The sequence below is a fragment of the Nematolebias whitei genome, chromosome 21 (genome assembly GCF_014905685.2).
Source record: "Nematolebias whitei isolate Nwh7 chromosome 21, NemWhi1, whole genome shotgun sequence".
Taxonomy (NCBI): Eukaryota; Metazoa; Chordata; class Actinopteri; order Cyprinodontiformes; family Rivulidae; genus Nematolebias; species Nematolebias whitei.
This window is the reverse complement of record NC_056518.1, coordinates 27,276,414-27,297,410: the sequence shown is the minus strand read 5'-3', so window position 1 is coordinate 27,297,410 and position 20,997 is coordinate 27,276,414. Positions and strand designations below refer to the sequence as shown.

The window sequence follows — 20,997 nt, the reverse complement described above, 5'->3', positions numbered from 1 at the left end:
AGAAATAATACCAAATGAAAACTATTGCAACGATTCATTTTTATGAAATGAGGTCAATTTGTCCTCCAGTAGTTTAAGCCTATGGCAGCATAACAAGCCAACCCTAACTATAGGATTTATCAAAAACATAAAGTCTTAAGCCCAGTCTTAAAACTGGACAATGTGTCAGCCTCACAGACAGAAACTGGAAGTTGGTTCCTCAAGAGAGGAGCCTGATAACTGAAAGATCTTCCTCCCATTCTGCTTTTGGAAACTCTAGGAACCTCAAGTAAACCTGCAATCTGAGAGTGAAGTGCTCTGTTAGGAAAATATGGAACAATAAGATCTGTGATATAAGATGGAGCTAGGTTGTTGAGAGCTTTGTAGGTTAGAAGTAAGATTTTGAATTCAATTCTGAACTTGACAATGGAGAGAAACTAAACTGATCTCTTCCACTAACTCCACTCTGGCAGCAGCATTTTGGATCAACTGAAGACTTTTAAAGTATTTGGACATCCAGATAACAAATCATTGCAATAGTCCAGTCTAGACATAACAAATGCATGAATCAGTTTTTCTGCATCATTTTTAGATAAGATGTTTCTAATTTTTGTGATATTACCCAGGTGGAAGAAGACGGTTCTAGTAACGTTTTTAATGTGAGGGATAAAAGAAATTTGTACAAATGTGTACAGATAGGTGTATAAATTAATGCTGTGAATAAATAAATTACATTAAATATAATGTTATGGCCCAAAACTTATATTAGGGGTCCACATCCTCCATAACTCTGGCCTGCCTGCACAGAAAGTGGGTCAGTTATTCATAAATGTAACATCACCTGGAAAAAAAAAAAAACCAGCACACTAGTAAAGTCCGGATTTATTCAGGAGCATGACTGTTTGATATCGAGTATAAAATTTGACGTTCAGCTTTTCTGAAACACGTGAACCTCTCCAGTCTTCAGATTCCCTCAGCTGTTGCTCATTTCTCTTGAACAGGTGTCTTTGTTGTTGTTTTAGCATCTTTTTTTTTTTATCACTAAAATCTGCTCTACAACCACATCTCTCTGGTTTACAATGACTGGCAGCAAATTTTCAGTTTTATTTGAATTTTTCTGTTTTTTATGGGTCTGGTCTTGTGCTGATGCTATAGTTAGTACTGCTATTAACATATAGCCTTAATTATTATTAATATTTTCCATGGTTTTTTACCTTTTCATTTGTTTGTCTCTGCAATGCACTTCTGCACGTTGCACTTACTGCTGCATAAAACAACGTCGAGCCTGCCCTGCATCAAAACATTGTAAAGCTTGAACGTTTTATCTACATCTCCAGCAGCTGTGCCTCCATCAAAACTCCACGGAGGTGAAACTTCTCTCTGTAGCAAGATGAGGGTGGGAGTTACAAGAACTTTGTGCAGCTAAGCCCCCTTTTTGGACACCAGCGAGGGGAAAATTTACTGATGAAATGTGGCACAGGCCCAGGAATGCAATTTCAAGCTTCCACATCTGTGAGATGGATGAAACCAGGTTCCTAATTTTACAACCATGATGTCAATGAGAAGACATGGCAGCGCTCCATCAGAGTACAGGTGGTCAGAATGCACATTTAGCTGATGACATTTTGACTCTGGTTTCAGGACCGCCGTCTATTCATCCACAAGTCCAGGATCTGATTAACATTATGGTTTTATTCTGGTTTTCCTCTACTTGAGCATAAAAAAAATGTACAGGAAAAAATGGATTTAGAAAATATGTTTAATATTACTGCCTTTCATAAAAGAACAAAATAAACTAGTTGGATTTTCAGGAAAACGCTCTGCTCCATGACAAAGGTTTTCCTTCAGTAAACTGAAAGCTGCTCAAGAACCAAATGAAGTAAATGTTTAATTTCGGTCTGCTTTGAAAAAGAAACAGTCTAAATGTTACTCCCAAACAGACTTTTGTTCCTGGGACTGAGTTCCAGATGTTTGAATCCTCTCAAACTATTTTTTTTTTTTTTTTTGTAAACAGACTCTTGTAGATGACTGGAGTTTGGTGTTCTTAGAAAACCCAACCAGCCAGTCCTCGTCTAAATCTGAGAACAACGGCACAAAAACTGAAGATGTTCCTGTGTTTTGACTAAACCATCTCTGTACACATGACATGGAAGCTGCTATAGACTCGGAGAGCTATCAATCAAAATCTAAAAACATGGCTGGATTTTAAATCCTCAAAATGTTTAAGAATGGATGAAGGATTTTTGTTTCACCTTTATTTAACCAGATATAAACACTAAGAACAAATTCTTATTTATAGTGCTGGGAAGCACCGACGGGCACTTGCAGGGTCAAGGGAAGGGAAAGAATATAATTAGCAAAACAATAAAATACAGTATTAACAAAGAAATCACAATTTACATTAACACTTCATTGTCAAAGTCAAACAACATTACTAAGCTTGAAAACATTTGCAAGTATCTTTTAAAAATGGCATTTAAGGATTTTTTTAAACTAGAAACGGAGACAAGTGAGGTCAGACCCAAAGTTTTTGGAAGCAGATTCCAGTCAGATGGAGCAGCAGACGCAAAGACCACAGAGCCAATGTGACACTTGGTCTTTACAGTTGTTAACCACAAATACTGAGAGGATCGGGCGTTATACTTTGAAACCGGTACTATCTGCAGTAGATTAGTTAGAAATGGAGGTGAATAAACCAATGAATTTCATGACGAGCATGTAGAGAAGCCATTTAACAAGAGAGCAGAGGTGACAATGATGTAGTCTATAAGGATCATTTGTAACAAAACAAATAGCAGAGTGATAAATTGTGTCCATCTTATGAAGGACACCCTTATAAGCATGTCTGTAAATTATGTCTCCATAATCCAACAGAGGTAGAATGGATTTTTTTTAACAATGGTACGTTTTGCAGCCAATAAAGATCAATTTCTATATAGATAACCAAGTCTTGCTTTAATCTTAGATTGAAAAACATAAACATGACGTGAAACGGACAAAGCACCATCAGTCCAACTTCCCTAACTTCCCTAGTAGTTATAAACCTTTCTTTCCTTCTTGCTCTCGGCAAAGGCGGATGCTTTTCCCTCCTGCTCCTTCCATGCTCTGCTCTTTGTCCTGTGAACTTTAAATTCACCGTCTTTGCTGGCCTCCACAGGCATATGTCTTTATGTCACCAGTATGTTTATATTACTTTTTTCTTTTGCTGAAGTTTTTTTTTTTTTTTTTTGCAACAGGACACAGTGTGAGATACGATTTTTTTTATACCTCCCATTTCCTCATGATTTTTCCCTTTTTCCTTATCTAAACGAAAAGGGCAGCGCGTCACACGAGGCTGCAGCCTCAGGCATTCCTGGCTCTATGTTGTTTTCTTTGGACGGCTGTACTGAAATATAATTTTGTTGTGCTGCTATGCAATGACGGTAAAGGTTGATTCTGATTCTGAAACTGTTACCTCTTCTATAATATCCCCGTTTACAGCGGTGAAGTCCACCGAAGTGGGATACGGTTCCTTCTCCAAGACCGAACCACATAATTTTAGTTTTCTTGGCATTTAAGGACAAAGTCAGAAAAGACTTGCTGGATTTCAAGAAAACCACATGCAAGGGACTTCACAACCTCATCCAGAGTAGAACCAAAAGCATAAAATAGTGTCATCGGCATATAAATGAATGGAGGCCTAACTAACAGAATTGTTTATAAATATGGAGAAAATAACTGGACCAAGAATGGAGCCTTGGGGTACACCTGACGTAATTGGAAGAAACTGTGATGTATGAGAGTCAACCTTCACTAATGAAGATTATGGATGATTCCTGGCAACCAAGGATGCAACCGGTGACTGAGGATATGCTGAGTCACTGGTTGCTATGGTGATTATCACATTTTTGGGAAAGCAGAGAGGGAACATGAACTGTGAGTGGCAGAAACATATGGTTTGGATGCATTTACATGTTTTCATCTATAGTAGACATGACAAGTTAAAAAGACCTTCAGCTTTACGTTTTAAAATGAATATTCAGAACTTTGATGTAATAAGAGTCGGTGCACGCTGCATTTATGGGGGATTTAGGAGACAACCAAAAGTCCTATAACAGTAATAAATCAAAATGCCTGCTATTTGATGTATAAACTATGTAAGGAATATAATGTTTGAGAGAGCAGGACAAAAAGCAAAAACTTCATAATTTTTCAACAGCTCTAAACGTATGTGACATCATAACACTCCAAGTGAAACACTCTAAAATCTCCAAAAATCATAAAACTTAACTTGTGACTATTTGAAACCTGCAAAAGAAACCAAAACATTTTTTTTTTTTTTTTTTTTAAGTCCAACTTTCTGGGACCTGATTAAACTTTGATTTATGTTTTTTTCTGTGAAATATGCCTGAGCTGTACAGCTTCCAAAAGGGCTGAGTTTTCACACTTGTGTTGCCAAAAGCCCATTCATTGTTCTGTACGTAAAAAGGTTTTTGCAGTTCTTGCTAAATGATCTCTACACAGTACAATATACTGCCTCTGAACCTCGTAACTGAGCTGTGATGGAAACAGAAGAGCGGTGCTTTGACGCTTGTCCATCTATAGAAACCTTAAGGCGTGAGATTTGCAGATTTTGCGTTTCACTGGCTTTCGGAGCATAAATCTGTAAGAGTAACGGAGGCTTCGGTTATATTTCCTAAGACATACATCCGTGCCTCTCATCATCAGAAAACGAGACATCAAACTAGGTTTTTAAACTGCATGGAGACGTGCAGCTAATGTTCTTCATCCCTGACAGAAACCACGATTGCGTTGAAGAAGACAATAAAAAGAGCAAGCTGAGAAGCGTACACACTGTTACTCCTCGGTGTATCCTTACAAAGTGCAACAAATTAGAACAAGCTGGTCTACAGCAGCCTTTAACAATACATCGCAGAGATAAATGAGTCATGGCTTCAACAAACAAACAGGTGTGATGCCATAAACCGGCCCCCGCCTCGAAGACGAACAGCAGCAGGACCACAAGCCGAGACCTTCGGTGAATTCAAACGATGAGCTCAGATCCAGAAAAGTGTCGCATACTGAATCACTTACTGCAAACCTGCCGTTGTAAAAACACAAACAAAGGCTTTCAGAGGACGACAAACATGTGCCCATCATTAACGCCCACAATTAACTCATGAGTCAAGCATCCAAACAACAGCGAGAAAGGTGAGCAAATGTCCATTAGGTCACCTAAATATTTGTTTTACAATCTGAGTAAAACACTTGTTTCTTGTCATAATCTCTGAAGCGCCTGCTGATTTAATGACACCCACAACAAAATGTACGAAGAGCCCAACAAAAGCTGTGCAGCTGGCAGATTAGAAGACCTGAAACATGTCCAGAACATAAACAGGTTGTATTCATGGAAAAAACAGGCTCAGCAGGTCAGTCGTGGCAGCACGAGGTTTGCACACCGTCCACTTGGGAACAGTTTTGGATTTAACTGAGCAAATCGATACGAGCCTCCTATTGGATAATTACTGCACGGGCGATTTATCGTTCAGCTGCAACAAGTTCTTTAACCCCAACTGGTGCAATGAGTCGCTTCTCATTTCTTAAACAACCATGTGTAAAGACGCATCGCGTGGTCGTGGAAAAGATGTCAGTCTGTTTGAGAAGGGTCAAATCACTGGCATCAAGCAGAGAAAACATCTAAGGAGATTGTAGAAACTACTAAAATTGGGTTAAGAACTGTCCAACGCTTTATTAAAAACTGGAAGGATAGTGGGGACCCATCGTCTTCGAGGAAGAAAAGGCTTCAATTTGCTCTAGGGAGCATAAAGATTGGACTCTGGAGCAATGGGAGAAGGTCATGTGGTCTGATGAGTCCAGATTGACCCAGTTCCAGAGTGATGCACCCATCATGTGTAGTGTCTAGTCATCAGTGCAAGATGTTGGTGAAAAATTAATGCAACACTGGATGGAAATAGATCTTGTGACATTGCAGAAGTTTATTGAAACAATGAAACAGAGAATGCATGATGTAATCCAAGATAAAGGCGGCCCAACGAAATATTAGTGTGACCTGTTTTTGACCAGGCCGTGTACGTAGTTTTGGAAAAAATGGTCACATGTGGATAAGACCTTAGATTTTCTTTGTGAGTTTGAGTCGAATAGGAGGAAGTTTTATTTCTCATTACTGATGTACACACCGTACACAGATTATTATAAATATATAGTTTACAATATTATATTAAATCCTTTTTTGAGTGCTGCTCAAGTTGTAACAAAAGGTTGTTTATTAATTTTTTTCTTGTTTACTTGTCCTGTTTTTATTTTCTTTATTTGAAAAACAAATACAAGTGTATATACTTTGCAAAGTTGAAAAACTTTTGATCAAACCTTTTTTTTTTTTTAAACCTTTACATTGACATTTTTGATAAATATAAAGAGTGGCAGTGTGAAATAATTTATTTTTTAAATTTTCTGTTAAAAAGGCAGGAAATACAGCAAATCAGATGTTTTTATGGCCATAAAACCTTTAACATACAGGGAATTCATTTAAATACATTTACTACGATGTTCTGTGGCAAAGTTGCTGGTACTAAACTAAAATTCCATATTGGTTGATATTCTGTTTAAATGACTTGGATTAAAACATCCCATTACTGTAAAGCACGGTGGTGGACGATTGATGATTTGGGCTTGTTTTGCAGCCATAGGACCTGGGCACCCAGCAGTCATGAAATCAGCCATGAACTCATCAGAAAAATCAGGGAGTAAAATCATAAACGTCTGGAAAAATAACAAGTTTGGTACAAGGGGATCCAAACTACAGACTCACGGGAGAAGGCAGTGGTTGGATACACGTTGGTGGATTTAATTTGTCACTCACCGATTCTGCATTTTAGTTCGGTTTTTGTTAAATAATGAAATGCTGTTAAAAAATATAAATATATAAATAAAGGCATCTGTTGTTAATCTCAGGCTTTATTTGCTCAATTTTAGGAGCTGGTGAAGACCAGATGATCTTTTTTATTATGTACTTATATGGAATACTTTAAGTTTTGAACAAGATGTGCTTGCTTTTTTTTTTTTTTTTTTTTTTAGCAAGACCATATTTAGAAGCACACTGAATGTAAAACAACTAAATGAATAAATGTAAATACTGGTATGCAAATGGGTTTTAGATGGTTGCATTAAAGGAACCCTGCAATTTTCTTTTGAAGCAGCAGAACAAGCCTTGGTGATAAAACTGATACAAAAATGATGTGCTAATCCAGCCATTTGTTCTTTACTGTGATTTGGTCACAGTTTATATCCTCCTGTGGGATGTTGAGATAAACCTGGTCACATGACAGTGACTGGATGATTACAGCATCCAGACATCCCACCACAGGCGTGTTTTATAGCATTTATAATGATGTGCATGAGTGTTGTTCATTAGTAGGCAGTAGAGTCGGAGGAGAAGAATGTCAGATGGAAGTTAAACAATAACGATGGTGGAAACTCTCGGCTCGCAGCTGCGGCTTGAAGACGATTAACCCCGTTTCACCCGCTTTCTTTCAACTAAACCCTGCTGGTTCTGTTTTAAAAGCCTGGAGCTGCTGCAAGAGTCTGAGAAAACAGCAAGATTTTTTTTTTTTTACAAAACAAAACAAAAATCAATGTTCCTTCAAATTAATGAGAATTTTAATCACTCAGTGGTCTAAGAACTTTTGTGTTTGCTGAGACATTTTTCATAAAGACGCACGTTAGTAGATGCGATGTATTTGGATCGTCTCAGAGCAGTGGCCCTCTCATCCTGCAACTGATGTTTGGTTGTCAGCATTAGTTACCATGGAGATACATGCCAGTCAAATATAAAAAAACAGAATCTGCAGTAGATTCCTGCTATCCTGATAAAATACTGAAATTTTGTTAATTGTAAAAAAATACATGTCATTTTTGCACAGCACTCCGGTTTATACAGTATACATAACTGAAAACTGTTATTTATTTATGATCACACTTTGTTCTATGTGGTTCATCAGGTCTAATTAAGATGAACAAATCTCATATTCTAAGAACAAATTTTCTGGTTTGTTAAATTGGGTGTTTGGTGCCACCTAGTGGCCACCATCTGCTACTGCAGCAGATCTGTCCGTTTTACATCAGTTTAAATTGATGAGCGACAGTCATTTTAGAAATGACCACATTAAGGAATAAATGCTAACTCACCGCAGCGTCAGAAACAGGATAAACATAGCGGAAACAAACTTGTTAAAACAAAGACGTGAGAAAAGCTTCACTTCCCATCAGATGAATTTCTTTGTTCAAGTGTCAGTTTTTACAGAACAACCGGACTGCACTGAATTTTACTTACGCAGAAAACTGGTTGTTTTGCGAAGTTTAAAAAGGATCAAAACTAAAAGAATAATTTATTTAAATGGCATTTACTTTTGACAAATCAGAAAGTAATAAAATATCAGCTTTTAAGAGAACAATGATTGAAGGAATCAGCCTCGCATCTCAAACGCCAGCAGTTTTTTTTTTTTCACGTCTCTTTAGTCCCAACAGAGTCGCTGCCACTACAGCTCCTCTTCCTCTTCCATCTGTCTCCATCCGCTGATTCATTATGGTATCCATCAGTCCGGCCTTCGTCGCTCCTTTGGACAGAAATAGGTGGCATCTCTGGGAAGCTCTGACCCGGCCCCAGCACCTGTCTGACAGTCACGTTCACCCTGGAGCTCTGGATGTACCTGGAGCATACGGCCCAGTCTTCCTCAGCTACAGCTTCCAGCATGCTGCCCTCCTGCAGGGACGAGGCAGAACTAAAGTCTTCCAGAACAGCTGCGCGCTCCTGCGGCGCTGGGACGATGCGAGGGACGGCGTGGTAAAGCAGCCGGCTCGGCCCCGACATCAACATCACGTCCCCACTGTGTATGAACATGGCAGTGGGGGGGTCCTGTTTGCGAGGGCCACCCAGGAGGAAAATGGCAGACTGTCCAAAACTGTTCAAACACAACAGCGATGAGAACCTTCTCAAAATCAAGTAAACTGACCCATCAGAACAAATAAAAGCAGCTCCTCTCACCTGAGCGACAGCAGAGGCCAAGAGTGATCAAGCTCCGACTCGTCCACGTGGATCCCCAGAGACGAATCGGAGCGGTAGTAGTTTAGGATCGCAGCCTCGGAGCTGAATCCTGGAAACCCGCAGGCAGCTGTTATCCTGAAGGAGAGCGCGTGGAGATCCGACGGGAACGGAGTGAAATGATTGGCAGAGTACGTCTGTGAATGGAGCAAGGACAAAAAGTAAAATTTGGGGAAATAAATACAAAAAGAACAGCCCAAAAAGGTTCATGTTATAGTGCCTTAAAAAAAAACAAATGTACAAAAAAATGAAATTCATCGCATGGCACTTTTTTCTCTTCAACATTTATTATCGAGGCTCCTTGCTCACCTTAGTGTCCCAGTTGTAATGATATCCCAGAGTGACCCAGCGCAGTTTCTCCAGGAGGGTCTTTGCTTGTCTCTTTTCAGAAGACGCAAACCTGGAGTGTTTTTCCAGGCAGGTCATTGAGTGTCAGTGGACAAACCGAGGAGCTTATTAGAACCCTGCGCTGACTTCACTGCAGATTTCAAACTTCATGCCATCATAATCCCTGAAATTTGACTTTCAATACATGCAAACCGCCTCAAAGAGCTTGTTTTTATACAACCGCATCTGTTAGGTGCCAATGAAAACGATACACTGAGATAATAAGCTGTAAACATTTTAGTAATGAGTCCCACCTGAGGACTTGTGCGCTCCTGCCCCAGATGTCCTGCGTGTCAGACAGAGGCATGTGCATGTCCAGGTTACACACGTTCGGTTTCTGAGGATACGTCTTCAAACACTGTCTAACCCAATAAGCCTGGGAGCCTCGCAGGAAAGGATTGGAGATAAAGATGAATCCTAAACAGAAAACACTGTTTTTAAATGGGTGCAACATGTGTAACGTGATAAAACATGATCTGACTGAGAACCGAGTGACAAGTTAAAGGACATAAGTAGAAAAATAGTAGTAGTTTTCTGGTGTGTGAATGTGAGATTATTATTTTCCGGTTGTCCTTTTTGCAGGACAACTGAACATCTTTAGGCACGCATAAGAACAAATCTTTCTGAAAACTAGTCGTTTTATTGTCCAACTGTGGTTCACTTATCCCTAAAAAAAATTCCACATCTTCAATGTTTATCTATCTTCTATTCCTACCTGGGTATCCCTGTAGGCTGAAGGCTCTCCAGTCTCTGATGGGCTTCAGTCCAACACTGACAGCATCCCCATCCCTCACAGCAGCTGGGTTCAGTTTGACTGGAACTATCTGACAGTTTCACACAGACATTTAGCATCAGTGTGTTTGTCACAATTAAAACACACAATTATTTGATTTCAAGTATTTCAGTTCTGTACAAACATACGGATGCGAGGATTTTATCACTGTTTACATCGAGTTGATCAGACTTTGTTTAGCAAAGCCAAACACTTCATCATTGCTCTCATAAAAGGCCAAACATGTTTTTGGTTTAGTTGGGACATCATAAACAGCAGATTATTGTTATTTTAATTAGTATTACTTTCAGTTAATGACTCCTTTGTGTTTCTGACCTTTTCACCTGCTGCTCCGCTGCAGAAATCAGTAACATCCCTAAAATCTGGTGGAAGATCTCTCCTTTTATAAAACTTAAAGATTTTTCTGAACGCATCCTCACTGTTGTCCAGGACGGAGGCCGCCATCTTGGCCATGACGTAACTGTCCTTTCAAACCCGATCTTTTCCGGAAAACTTTTTTTTTTTTTTTTTTTTATTTACCCTTTATTTATACTTGAACTTATTTAATAAAAAATAAATAACATTTAATTTTTAGTTATTTGTTGAACTAAAAAGAAAGAAAAAGGACAACCGAGGTTGCGTCTTTTTTTTTTTTAAATCTTGTCTGCCAGTTTACGCATGCGCAAATTTACGTCATAGGTCAAAGTAAGTGAAGGACGAAAGATGGCAGCCCCCACAAGGAAGTTCTTCGAGATTTTTGTGTCTAAAGTACCATGGACTGTAGCCAACAGTAAGTCCTTTTTATTAATAAAATTGTTACGCGTATGCTTTATTTTCAATAAAAATGTGTCCGTAGAACAAAATGTAGTTTAACCTTTGATTTGAGCTTTTGTTCAGTGTTCGATGAGAGACACGCGTGACGTGAAAACGGTTCAGGTTGATTTTTAAGCAACAGAATCAAGACGCTTGAAATATTTAGCGATTCAAACATTTAGTGGAATTACATAGAAGGAATCTGGATTGCCTTAGATGAGGTCCAGTATAAAAACCACAAAGGTTAACTGGTCATATCCAGCCCAGTCCATTTAAAATAATTAACATTGATTATATTCGACATGTTTAAGATATGAAAGTCTCACGAATTGCACAATTTGTTTAAAAAAAAAAAAACATTTTAAGGAGTAATCCGGTCACAAAACTTGTAGAACAGCATCAGGAACGTTGTCATTTTGTACGATCGTTGTATTAATTAGTACTTGTGTAAAACATCTGGTAGTTTATACTAATGAACCATCATTTTTGTGTCATGAACTCAGTTTTAATCCTTGACCTGGTTCTGTTTGTTTTTCAGAGGAGCTAAAGGAGTATTTTGGTCAGTTTGGCCAAGTAAAGAAGTGTGTCCTTACTTTTGTAAGTTTTCACGCAGTTTAAACACAATGAACGAATGCTGACAAAGTCAAGCACCCGATTCAATTAATTCAATTAAAAATGTAAAGCAAAACAATTTAAATACTTAATGTATAAGTATATTTATTGCAAGGTCTACACAGTACCATTTTAAATGAACCCTTGTTTTTTTTTCCTCCAACGGATGCTGTTTGACAGCGGTGAACATAAGGTTTTATTCTTCTTTTGTGTTGAACCAGGACAAAGAGACGGGCTTCCACAAAGGATTCTGCTGGATCCGCTTCTCATCCGAGAAGGGGGTGACCAATGTACTTGAGAAGGACACTCATGTTCTAGAGGGCGCAAAGGTAAAATTAACCCTTCATGCACGGACTTATAAGGATCAGAGTCTTCACTTATACGGATGAAGTTGAACTAAAATTCTTTATTTCTGTATCTTCAAACTTTTCAACCCGTCTGGAATCATTAAAAGCTCATTTTCATCCAGTCATTGCTTCATTTATCGGATGATGTTCTCTGATTTCAGCTTGAGATTAAGCAGAACACCCATCCACTTGCAGGGCAGAGGTCCTACAGAGATGCTGACTTTGACTGAAGCTTGGTGGTCCGGCTGGGTGAAAGAGTCACTGCGGTTGCGTTCATTCCTTCTGCCTCAGCTGCTTTGTTTTGCTCAGACCAGTCTGACACATTTACTGTATAAATATGTTTTCACCTCTCAAAGAGTTCTGTATTGTTTTTTTCTGTAGTGTCACACCTCAGCTTCAAAACATGTCAAAAACAACTTGTAAATTCTACAGTTTCCTGTATGGTAATAAAGCCAATGCCTAACTCTGTTATTTTACTTTAATGAACTTTTATTTTGCAGTTCAGTTACCCTGCACTTTATGAATCAGGACCATGTATGGACACTAAAAGTGGACAACTTAAGACCACAAGGAGATAATTCTGGGTTTCTCCAGGCAGTGTTGTAGTCAAGACCACCTAACCCAATACCAAGTCAAGACCAGGTGTACCGAGACAGGACCAAGACTTTTGGGGTCCGAAACCAAGACCGAGGAAGGGCGAGACCAAGACATCAAGTCTTGGAGCTCAATCTTTTCACAGATTATCTCGTCTTATACTGTCACAACAACATAGTGACAGTTTTAACAAATATATAAAATGTAACTTTATAAAATATATATATAAAAGTTACATACTGCAACTTTTTTAAGTTTGCTTTTGAATGAATATATCGGCTTTTATAAATTTTTAAAGCTACAAAACAAATTAGACATTCAGTGGTTTTTGCACAATAATTTTCATGTCATGTGACCCAGTAACACAACTTATGTTAAACTACGTTACTAGACCTGACCGACGAGGCACCCTCATTTCGCATTTTAATGCATTTTCTAATTTTACACAATTGTTCAAATAAAATTGAAACCGTCCAAACCGAGCGGAAAAGGCATGTAAAGAAAATGAAAAGTGTTATCATCTCTTAAAAGAGCTAATGAAAGATGATAAAAATTATTCACAAGTAAAATCACAGCTGAATGAGTTAACACATCTGTTAGAGGACATCAATGTATTGCATGAATCTCTGCTGCCTTTAATTCCGCTCGATGAGAAAGATGAACAAAATACATGGTTTTCAAGCATCGCTAAATACAACAAAGGGTTTATTGAGGATGCTCAAATATGGCTTTCTGGAACAAACAAATGCTCAAGCAGGTCATTATCTGACATTTTGCAGCCAAAGGAAACTCCCATCAGGAGGAGAAGTGGAGGTTCAAGAACAAATGGAGCCTCAGTTATCTGCCAATCTCCAGCATGACATTCAAGATTATGTGTTGCCATCTGACAGTGTTTCAAATCAAGGAAGCAGGTCAAGCTCTAAAGTATCATCAACTTCATCTGCACGTCTAAAGGCAGAAGCTGAAATGGCTGCCTTGCTCACACGTCAAAATATGCTCGAAGCAAAGCATGCAATTGAAGAACAAGAGGAGCAACTGAGGAAAAGGAAGGAACGGTTTCATCTGGAAGCAGAAATAGCTGCAACTGCTGCAAAAGTGAATGTGCTAAAAACTGGATCTGCAGTGCAAAGCTCAACTTCACAGAAATCCAATGGAATGGAATCATATTTTAAAATAAAAGGAAATGCTGTTGTGACTCTTAATGCAAATACTTTTGTTCCACAAAGAGAAATACAGTAAATGAAAATGCAGAGCTTCAAGTAAAAACAGTGCAACATAATGTGACGAAGAAAAGGTCGACACCTCTTCTTGGACCTTCTCATCCTGCAAGCAGAACAATATCAAATGTGCCTCTGCAGCAAGCTGGTCACTTAGCAACCAATGAAAATCTGTTATCCATCATGGAGAAACAAAATTAATGAACTTGCATGTTGGTTCGTCAACAAAGTCTCTCTTCGCTACCTAAAAGAGAAATTCAACCTTTTGATGGCAATCCGCTTCACTTTCAGGCTTTTATGCGCTCATTTGAACAGGTCATTGACTCAAAGACCAGTGATCCTGAAGATTGCCTGCATTACCTCGCGCAGTACACCAGTGGGCAGCCCAATGAACTGGTCAAAAGCTGTCAACATATGTCTGATGGTGGTGGATATGTAAAAGCAAAGACTATGCTGTATGAGCACTTTGGAAATGGTCATGTTGTTGCATCTGCTTATCTGAATAAAGTTCATTCATGGCCATCGATTAAATCAGAAGATGGAAAAGCTCTTCAGGCATATTGTTTGTCCTTACGTGGATGTTGTAACGCTATGGAGGAGGTTCATGATCTTTCTGAATTAAACACACCTGCTAATATGCTTGCTATGACCAAAAGATTGCCATACAAATTAAAAGATAAATGGCGAACAGTAGCATGTGACATCCAGGAGAAGCATCATCGAAGAGCAACATTTATTGACATTGTTTGCTTCATTGAACGTCAAGTCAAAATTACTACAGATCCTGTATTTGGAAACCTAAGTGATGCTCCATTAATAAATTCATCAGCCAAGAACAACGATGGAGGGAAACGTTTTTCTCGCCCAAGAACTACAGGAAGTAGTTTTGGTATCACTACCTCTGCTGTTGAGAGAAATAATCCATCAGAGGCACAAGACATTCGGACTGATGTGAAGATTTGTTTGTTTTGCAAAGGTGGTCATAAACTGGAGTTATGCTCTTTGCTCGAAAAGAGATCTCATAATGACAAGATTTCATTTCTTAGGAGAAATGGCGTCTGTTTTGGTTGCCTGCGTACAGGGCACATCAGCAAAGAATGCAGAAAACGCCTCTCATGTAAAATCTGTGGTTTCAGACATGCAAGCATACTCCATATCCATAACAAGAAAGAGAATGAAGTTCAACTTGATGCTGAAGCAGTGAAATCTCCTGTCACAGTTCAGACTAGTGGTCTTACTGGGGCCGGTGAACAGGACTGCAAGCTTGCCATTGTACCTGTCAAGGTGAAATCAAAGAAAGGTAGACAAACACTGGAAACGTATGCCTTTTTGGACCAAGGGAGTTCAGCATCCTTTTGTACAGTGGGTCTTTTGGATAAGCTGAATCTCACTGGGAGAAAAACAAAGATTCTCTTGCACACCATGGGACAAGAGAAAGTCGTGGACAGCTTCATTGTACCTGAACGTGAAATTGCCGGATTGGACAGTGACATGTATTATGACATGCCTGAACTCTTCACTCAGCACAGAATGCCTGTAGACCTGGGTAACATCCCAAAGCAACAAGACCTGGCTATTTGGCCACATTTGAAGCGTGTTCATTTACCAGAGATCAAAGCACAGGTGGAGCTTTTGATTGGCATGAATATGCCCAGAGCTCTAGAACATTTGGAGGTCATCAAGCGTGAAGGTAATGGACCATTTGCCATTAAAACTGTGCTTGGCTGGACAGTGAATGGGCCACTTGACCGAGAATGTTGTAAAAGACCAAGTTGTCTGTCAACAGTCATCATGAAGAGAATTTCTGCAAAGGAAATTACGTGACGCACATGAGGAAATTCAGCGTTTAAAAACTCAATGTCAACAGCTAAAGGACGAAAAAGAAGAGCCCGAAATTTTAACGGTTGTCGTGGATAATGTCAGAGCTAAAAATATGGACCTCACAGAGCAGCTAATAGAATTCCATGAGGAAAACAAAGAACTTTCAAAACAATTGGCCATTGCTGCAACTGACCTCGGCTGTGCTGAAGATAAAATCAAGACAGTGGAAGATGAATGTAAAAAGTTGACAGATGCTTCTGAGAAAAAATGCTGTAAAATAGAAAAACTAGAAGCACGGACGTCAGGTGGCTAAGCAGAGGTAAATTCCTGGACAGATTCAGTGAGCTGTTGCCTGAGATCAGGGATTTTCTGAAGCTCTCAGATCATGGTGAACATTCAAAACTAGAGGACACCCAGTGGCTTTTGGATTTAGCCTTCCTCACAGATCTCACCAGCCTGCTCAATGAACTGAATTTGGAGCTTCAGGGAAAGGACAAAAACATAATCCACATGATCAGTTCTGTGAGCACCTTCAAAAGCAGGCTGCAACTGCTCACAAGTCGGCTGCAACGCAGGGACCTGCGAAACCTCCCACACATGGAGGCAGAGCTACAGCGCCAAGGGAAAGAGGTCCCACAACTGGACAGTGCACACTATTCTAAGCAGGTTCAGAGCATCTCAGCAGAATTTGAGAGACGATTTACTGACTTTTCCTCCATCGAGCCTGTTACCAGCTACATGTGTTATCCTTTTGGAAATGTTGATGTGGATGGCATTGTGTCCAAATTGGTGTCCGTGTTTCAGCTGGACAGCTCTGGTGTTGAAAATGAGGTGTTGAGTCTGCAAAATGACATTGGGATCAAATCCAGAGCATCACCTGGCGTGGATGGAGAGTTCTGGAGTCTGCTGTCAGAAGAAAAATATCCTAACATCCGAAGATGTGCTTTGAACTTAACAGCACTTTTTGGATCTACCTCCCTGTGTGAGTCTGCTTTTTCACACATGAAAATCATCAAGTCCAAAAACAGATCCACAATGAATGATGATCATCTGGAGACCTGCCTGCGCCTCGCAACCACCTCATACTGCCCATCTTATGAGACCCTGGCCTCCTCCTCTCAGTGTCAGAAGTCCCACTAAGGTAGAGACACATTTATTTTATACAGCTTGCATAAAAAGTTGTCTCCTATAGACACATCACGTTCTGTTTTATTTACTTTAAAGAAGTGAGGAGTAGGGATTGATGAAAAATTATGTTTGTTGATACAGAGACTGGACGAGTAACTCTCGGCAAATTGCAGACTTCAAAAGTAGCTCTTGGTTCAAAAAAGGTTGGGCACCCCTGGTGTACATGTTACGGGCATGCAATAAACAGACCCGGGCTCATGAAGCGTGTCGATTATCTTTATTAAGACAAATACGAAACATTACATGGTGTCAGAGTATCGCAAACTGCACGACCGCTGGAGATTACAAAATGGATTCGTCCGGAGTTCCCGCACCGCAGATGGACTGGGATGCAGTTAACCCCCCCGAAGCCTGGCAGGACTTCGTCCAGCACGCAAAGCTAATGTTTAGCGGTCTGCTAAAAGACAAGTCGGAAGACGTCCTGTGCAGCTATCTTCTCCTGTGGATAGGAAAACGAGGCAGAAATATTTGTAACACATGGCAGTTGACCAGTGATGAAGCTAAGAAGCTAAAAACCTATTTTGAACGGTTTGAACAGCATCTCATGCCAAAGACGAACACCATTTTTGCCAGATATAAGTTTTATGAAAGAGTCCAAGAGGAAGGGGAGTCATTCGAACACTTTGTGACAGAGTTAAAGCTACTCGTCAATCAATGTGGTTATGAGAACAGTGACGAAATGGTTCGAGACATGATTGTTTTTAAAAACAAATTCCCCACAAATCAGAGAAAAACTGATGAGCCAAGGGTCTGATTTAACACTACAAAAAGCCATAGACTTTGCACGCTCACATGAAATCGCACAGGCTCAATTAAAAGTCATGGGGAACCCACACACGAGCTCACAAGGAGCAGTGCCTGCACATGCTGTGTTCTCAAAGCGTCAGAGCATGCAGCACAAAGGGAGGACAGCCCCAGGCTACAAGGTGGGAAAGCCATGTGGGAGGTGTGCGCAGACACACAGCCAGAGAGATGAGTGCCCTGCAAAAGGAAAGAAATGCAAAAAGTGTAACAAAATGAACCACTTTGCTAAAGCTTGCCGATCAGAAGCACCACAAAGGCACAACCCTGTGTACGCAATTAAACCTGATGCTCCTGATGAGGATGGAGTTTTTTATTGACTCCATAACAAAGCTAAATTAAGGGGAAGCTAATGAGTAGGCTTATGCTGATGTCGAAATAGGCTCGTTGCATCAAATTGTGCATTTTAAGCTCGACACTGGAGCCACTGCTAATGTTATTCCTGCACGAATATTTAAAAAGCTTTTTAAACAAGTCAGCCTGGCACCACCCACACGCTCACTGTCTGGTTATGGAGGAGAAAAACTGGACATAAAAGGCACATGCCAGCTCAAATGTAAGTGGAAGGACGTCCACACAACGCTGACCTTTGACATTGTGGAGACAGCAGCACCCCCCATCCTAGGTTTGAGGGCATGCCTGGACCTAGACCTAGTTAAGCTGGTCATGTCAGTGCAGAGCACAAACATTATGGATGAGTTTGCTGATGTGTTCAAAGGCATAGGAAAATTTCCAGGAGAATGTGATATACACATCAACTCAGACGCAGCGCCTGTGGTGTATCCCCCACGGAGGATCCCTTTCACACTGCGTGAGCGACTGAAACAGGAGTTGGATGGAATGGAAAAAAACGGCATAATTGCCAAAGTAAAAGAGCCCACTGAATGGGTAAATGGTCTAGTGATCGCAGAAAAGCGTGATGGAAAACTCAGAGTGTGCCTCGACCCACGTGAGTTAAACAAAGCCATCAAAAGGCCTCACTACCCTCTTACAACACTGGATGACATCACGCCAAAGCTGGCAGGAGCACAGTACTTCAGTGTCATGGATGCACGTTCAGGCTATTGGGCCATCCAACTCACAACAAAATCATCATTCCTGACGACCTTCAACACGACCTTCGGCAGGTACCGTTTTCTACGTCTTCCATTTGGAATAATATCTGCACAGGACATTTTCCAAAGAAAAATAGACGAGACGTATGAAGGACTCAACGGAGTGGCAGCCATCGTGGACGACATACTGGTGTATGGCAGGACAAAAGAGGAACATGACGAAAACCTACGAGCCATGTTAGAGCGCACAAGGGAGCGAGGAGTGCGCCTGAACCCAGAAAAATGTGTCATCGGCGCCAATGAAGTGAGCTATTTTGGACACAGACTCACCCGAGAAGGTATCAAACCAGATCCAAAGAAAATTCAGGCTATAAAAGACATGCCGCCCCCAGAGAACAAAAATGAACTGGAGACAATTCTCGGCATGGTGAATTACCTGTCTAGATTTGCACCTGGACTGTCAGAGGTGAACGCACCGCTGCGACAGCTGCTCAAACAAGACTCTGAATTCATCTGGGATCAGAACCACGACAGAATGTTCCAACAAATGAAGGACCTCATAACCAGAGAACCAGGTCCTATCCTAGCATACTACGATGCAACCAAGGGGCTGCGTCTACAGGTCGATGCATCAAAGTACGGCTTGGGAGCAGTACTAATGCAAGATGAGCATCCAATAGCGTATGCCTCAAAGACACTGACCCCAACCGAGGTTAATTATGCACAGATCGAGAAGGAGCTCTTCGCAGTACTTTTTGGATGTAAAGGCTTCCATACCTACATATATGGCAAGAGGATCATCGTCGAGTCAGACCACAAGCCGTTGGAGCACATATTGAAAAAACCAATCTGCATGGCCCCAGCGCGTCTGCAACGCATGCTTCTTCAGCTACAAAGGTATGACCTTGAGATTGTGCACCGCCCGGGAAAAGACACACCTGTGGCCGACACCCTATCCAGGAAGCCCCTGCCTGACTTAGACAGCACGTTGAGTGAAGGCATGGAGGACCAGGTCCATTCAGTGTTGAACAGCCTACCAGTAAGTGACAGAAAGCTTTCAGAGATACGAGCTGCTACGGCAAACGACCCACAGCTCATCCAGTTAAAGCAAACTGTACATGCTGGCTGGCCTAAGGACAGGAAAAAATGTCCCACAACACTACTGGATTTCTGGAATTTCAAAGATGAAATTTCACACTATGATGGCATCATCTTTAAAGGTGACAAAATCATCGTGCCGGCAACCCTGAGAGGCAACATGCTGGAAAAAATCCACACCGGACACATGGGGATTGAGAGGAGTAAACAGAGAGCACGGGATGCCCTTTTCTGGCCAGGGATGGGCAAAGAAATCGCCTCCAAAGTGGAAAACTGTTCCATATGTCAGGAGAGACGTGCGTCAAATCCAAAAGAACCCCTCATCTCACTCCAAATCCCGGAGAGACCATGGCAGGTCGTAGCCTCAGACCTGTTCACCTGGCATGGAAAAGACTACCTCATAGTTGTGGACTATTACAGCCGTTATTTTGAGCTGGAAGGATTGACATCCACCACTACAGGAGCAGTCATCGCAAAACTCAAACCTATATTTGCTAGACACGGGATACCAGAAAAGTTTATTTCTGATAATGGGCCACAGTACAGCTCACAAGAATTCAAAAGCTTTGCAGACACATGGGACTTTGTGCACACAACATCAAGCCCCTTGTACCCACAGAGCAATGGTCTTGCTGAGAGAACAGTCAGAACAGCCAAATCAGTTCTGGATAAGGCTCATGCCCAGAGCGTAGATCCCTACCTGTCTCTTCTAGAACACAGGAACACGCCAGTTGATGACTTTAAATCACCAGCCCAGCTTCTGATGAGCCGACGTCTGCGATCAGTACTTCCAGTCACCAGAAATCAACTAAAGCCACGCACCGTAAGTCAGACGGCGGTACAGGCTAAAAGGAAGGAAAAACAAGAACACCAGAAGCGATACTACAATCACAGCGCCACACCACTACCAAAGCTGCAGCAAGGCGACCATATTCGTTTTCAGCATGACACAGGACTCTGGAAACCAGCTGTCATCATCCAACCTGCAGAGACGGATCGTTCTTTCATCATCCGCACCAGTGAGGGAGACCCTACGACGCAACCGGCGACACTTGAGGGACACAAAAGGTCCATCAGCACCTTCAACACCGACAACTGATCCAGGAGCTCAGCATGAAAAGGCAGCTCAACAACAGACAGAGTCACAGCTTTCATCGGGCTCTGAGTCACAAACCAAAAATAACAGCCCCATACTGACCACAAGATCAGGTCGAGT

General features: G+C 40.9%; 2 protein-coding genes across 2 annotated transcripts; one reads left to right on the top strand and one right to left on the bottom strand.

Moving 5' to 3' along the window:
* Positions 1-8,024: 8,024 nt before the first annotated feature.
* alkbh1 (alkB homolog 1, histone H2A dioxygenase) lies at positions 8,025-10,716 on the bottom strand. Its single transcript, XM_037694601.1, has 6 exons — positions 10,572-10,716; positions 10,179-10,287; positions 9,718-9,880; positions 9,386-9,476; positions 9,020-9,213; positions 8,025-8,936 (listed from the first exon to the last, which is right to left on the bottom strand). Exons 1-6 carry the CDS (start codon positions 10,707-10,709, stop codon positions 8,480-8,482), a joined length of 1,152 nt encoding a protein of 383 aa, XP_037550529.1. The 5' UTR covers positions 10,710-10,716; the 3' UTR covers positions 8,025-8,479.
* A 220-nt stretch (positions 10,717-10,936) lies between these two features.
* LOC119427114 (SRA stem-loop interacting RNA binding protein) lies at positions 10,937-12,470 on the top strand. Its single transcript, XM_037694692.1, has 4 exons — positions 10,937-11,025; positions 11,587-11,645; positions 11,882-11,989; positions 12,169-12,470. The coding sequence occupies exons 1-4, from the start codon at positions 10,959-10,961 to the stop codon at positions 12,235-12,237; spliced, it is 303 nt and encodes a 100-aa protein (XP_037550620.1). The 5' UTR covers positions 10,937-10,958; the 3' UTR covers positions 12,238-12,470.
* The last annotated feature ends 8,527 nt before the right edge of the window (positions 12,471-20,997 follow it).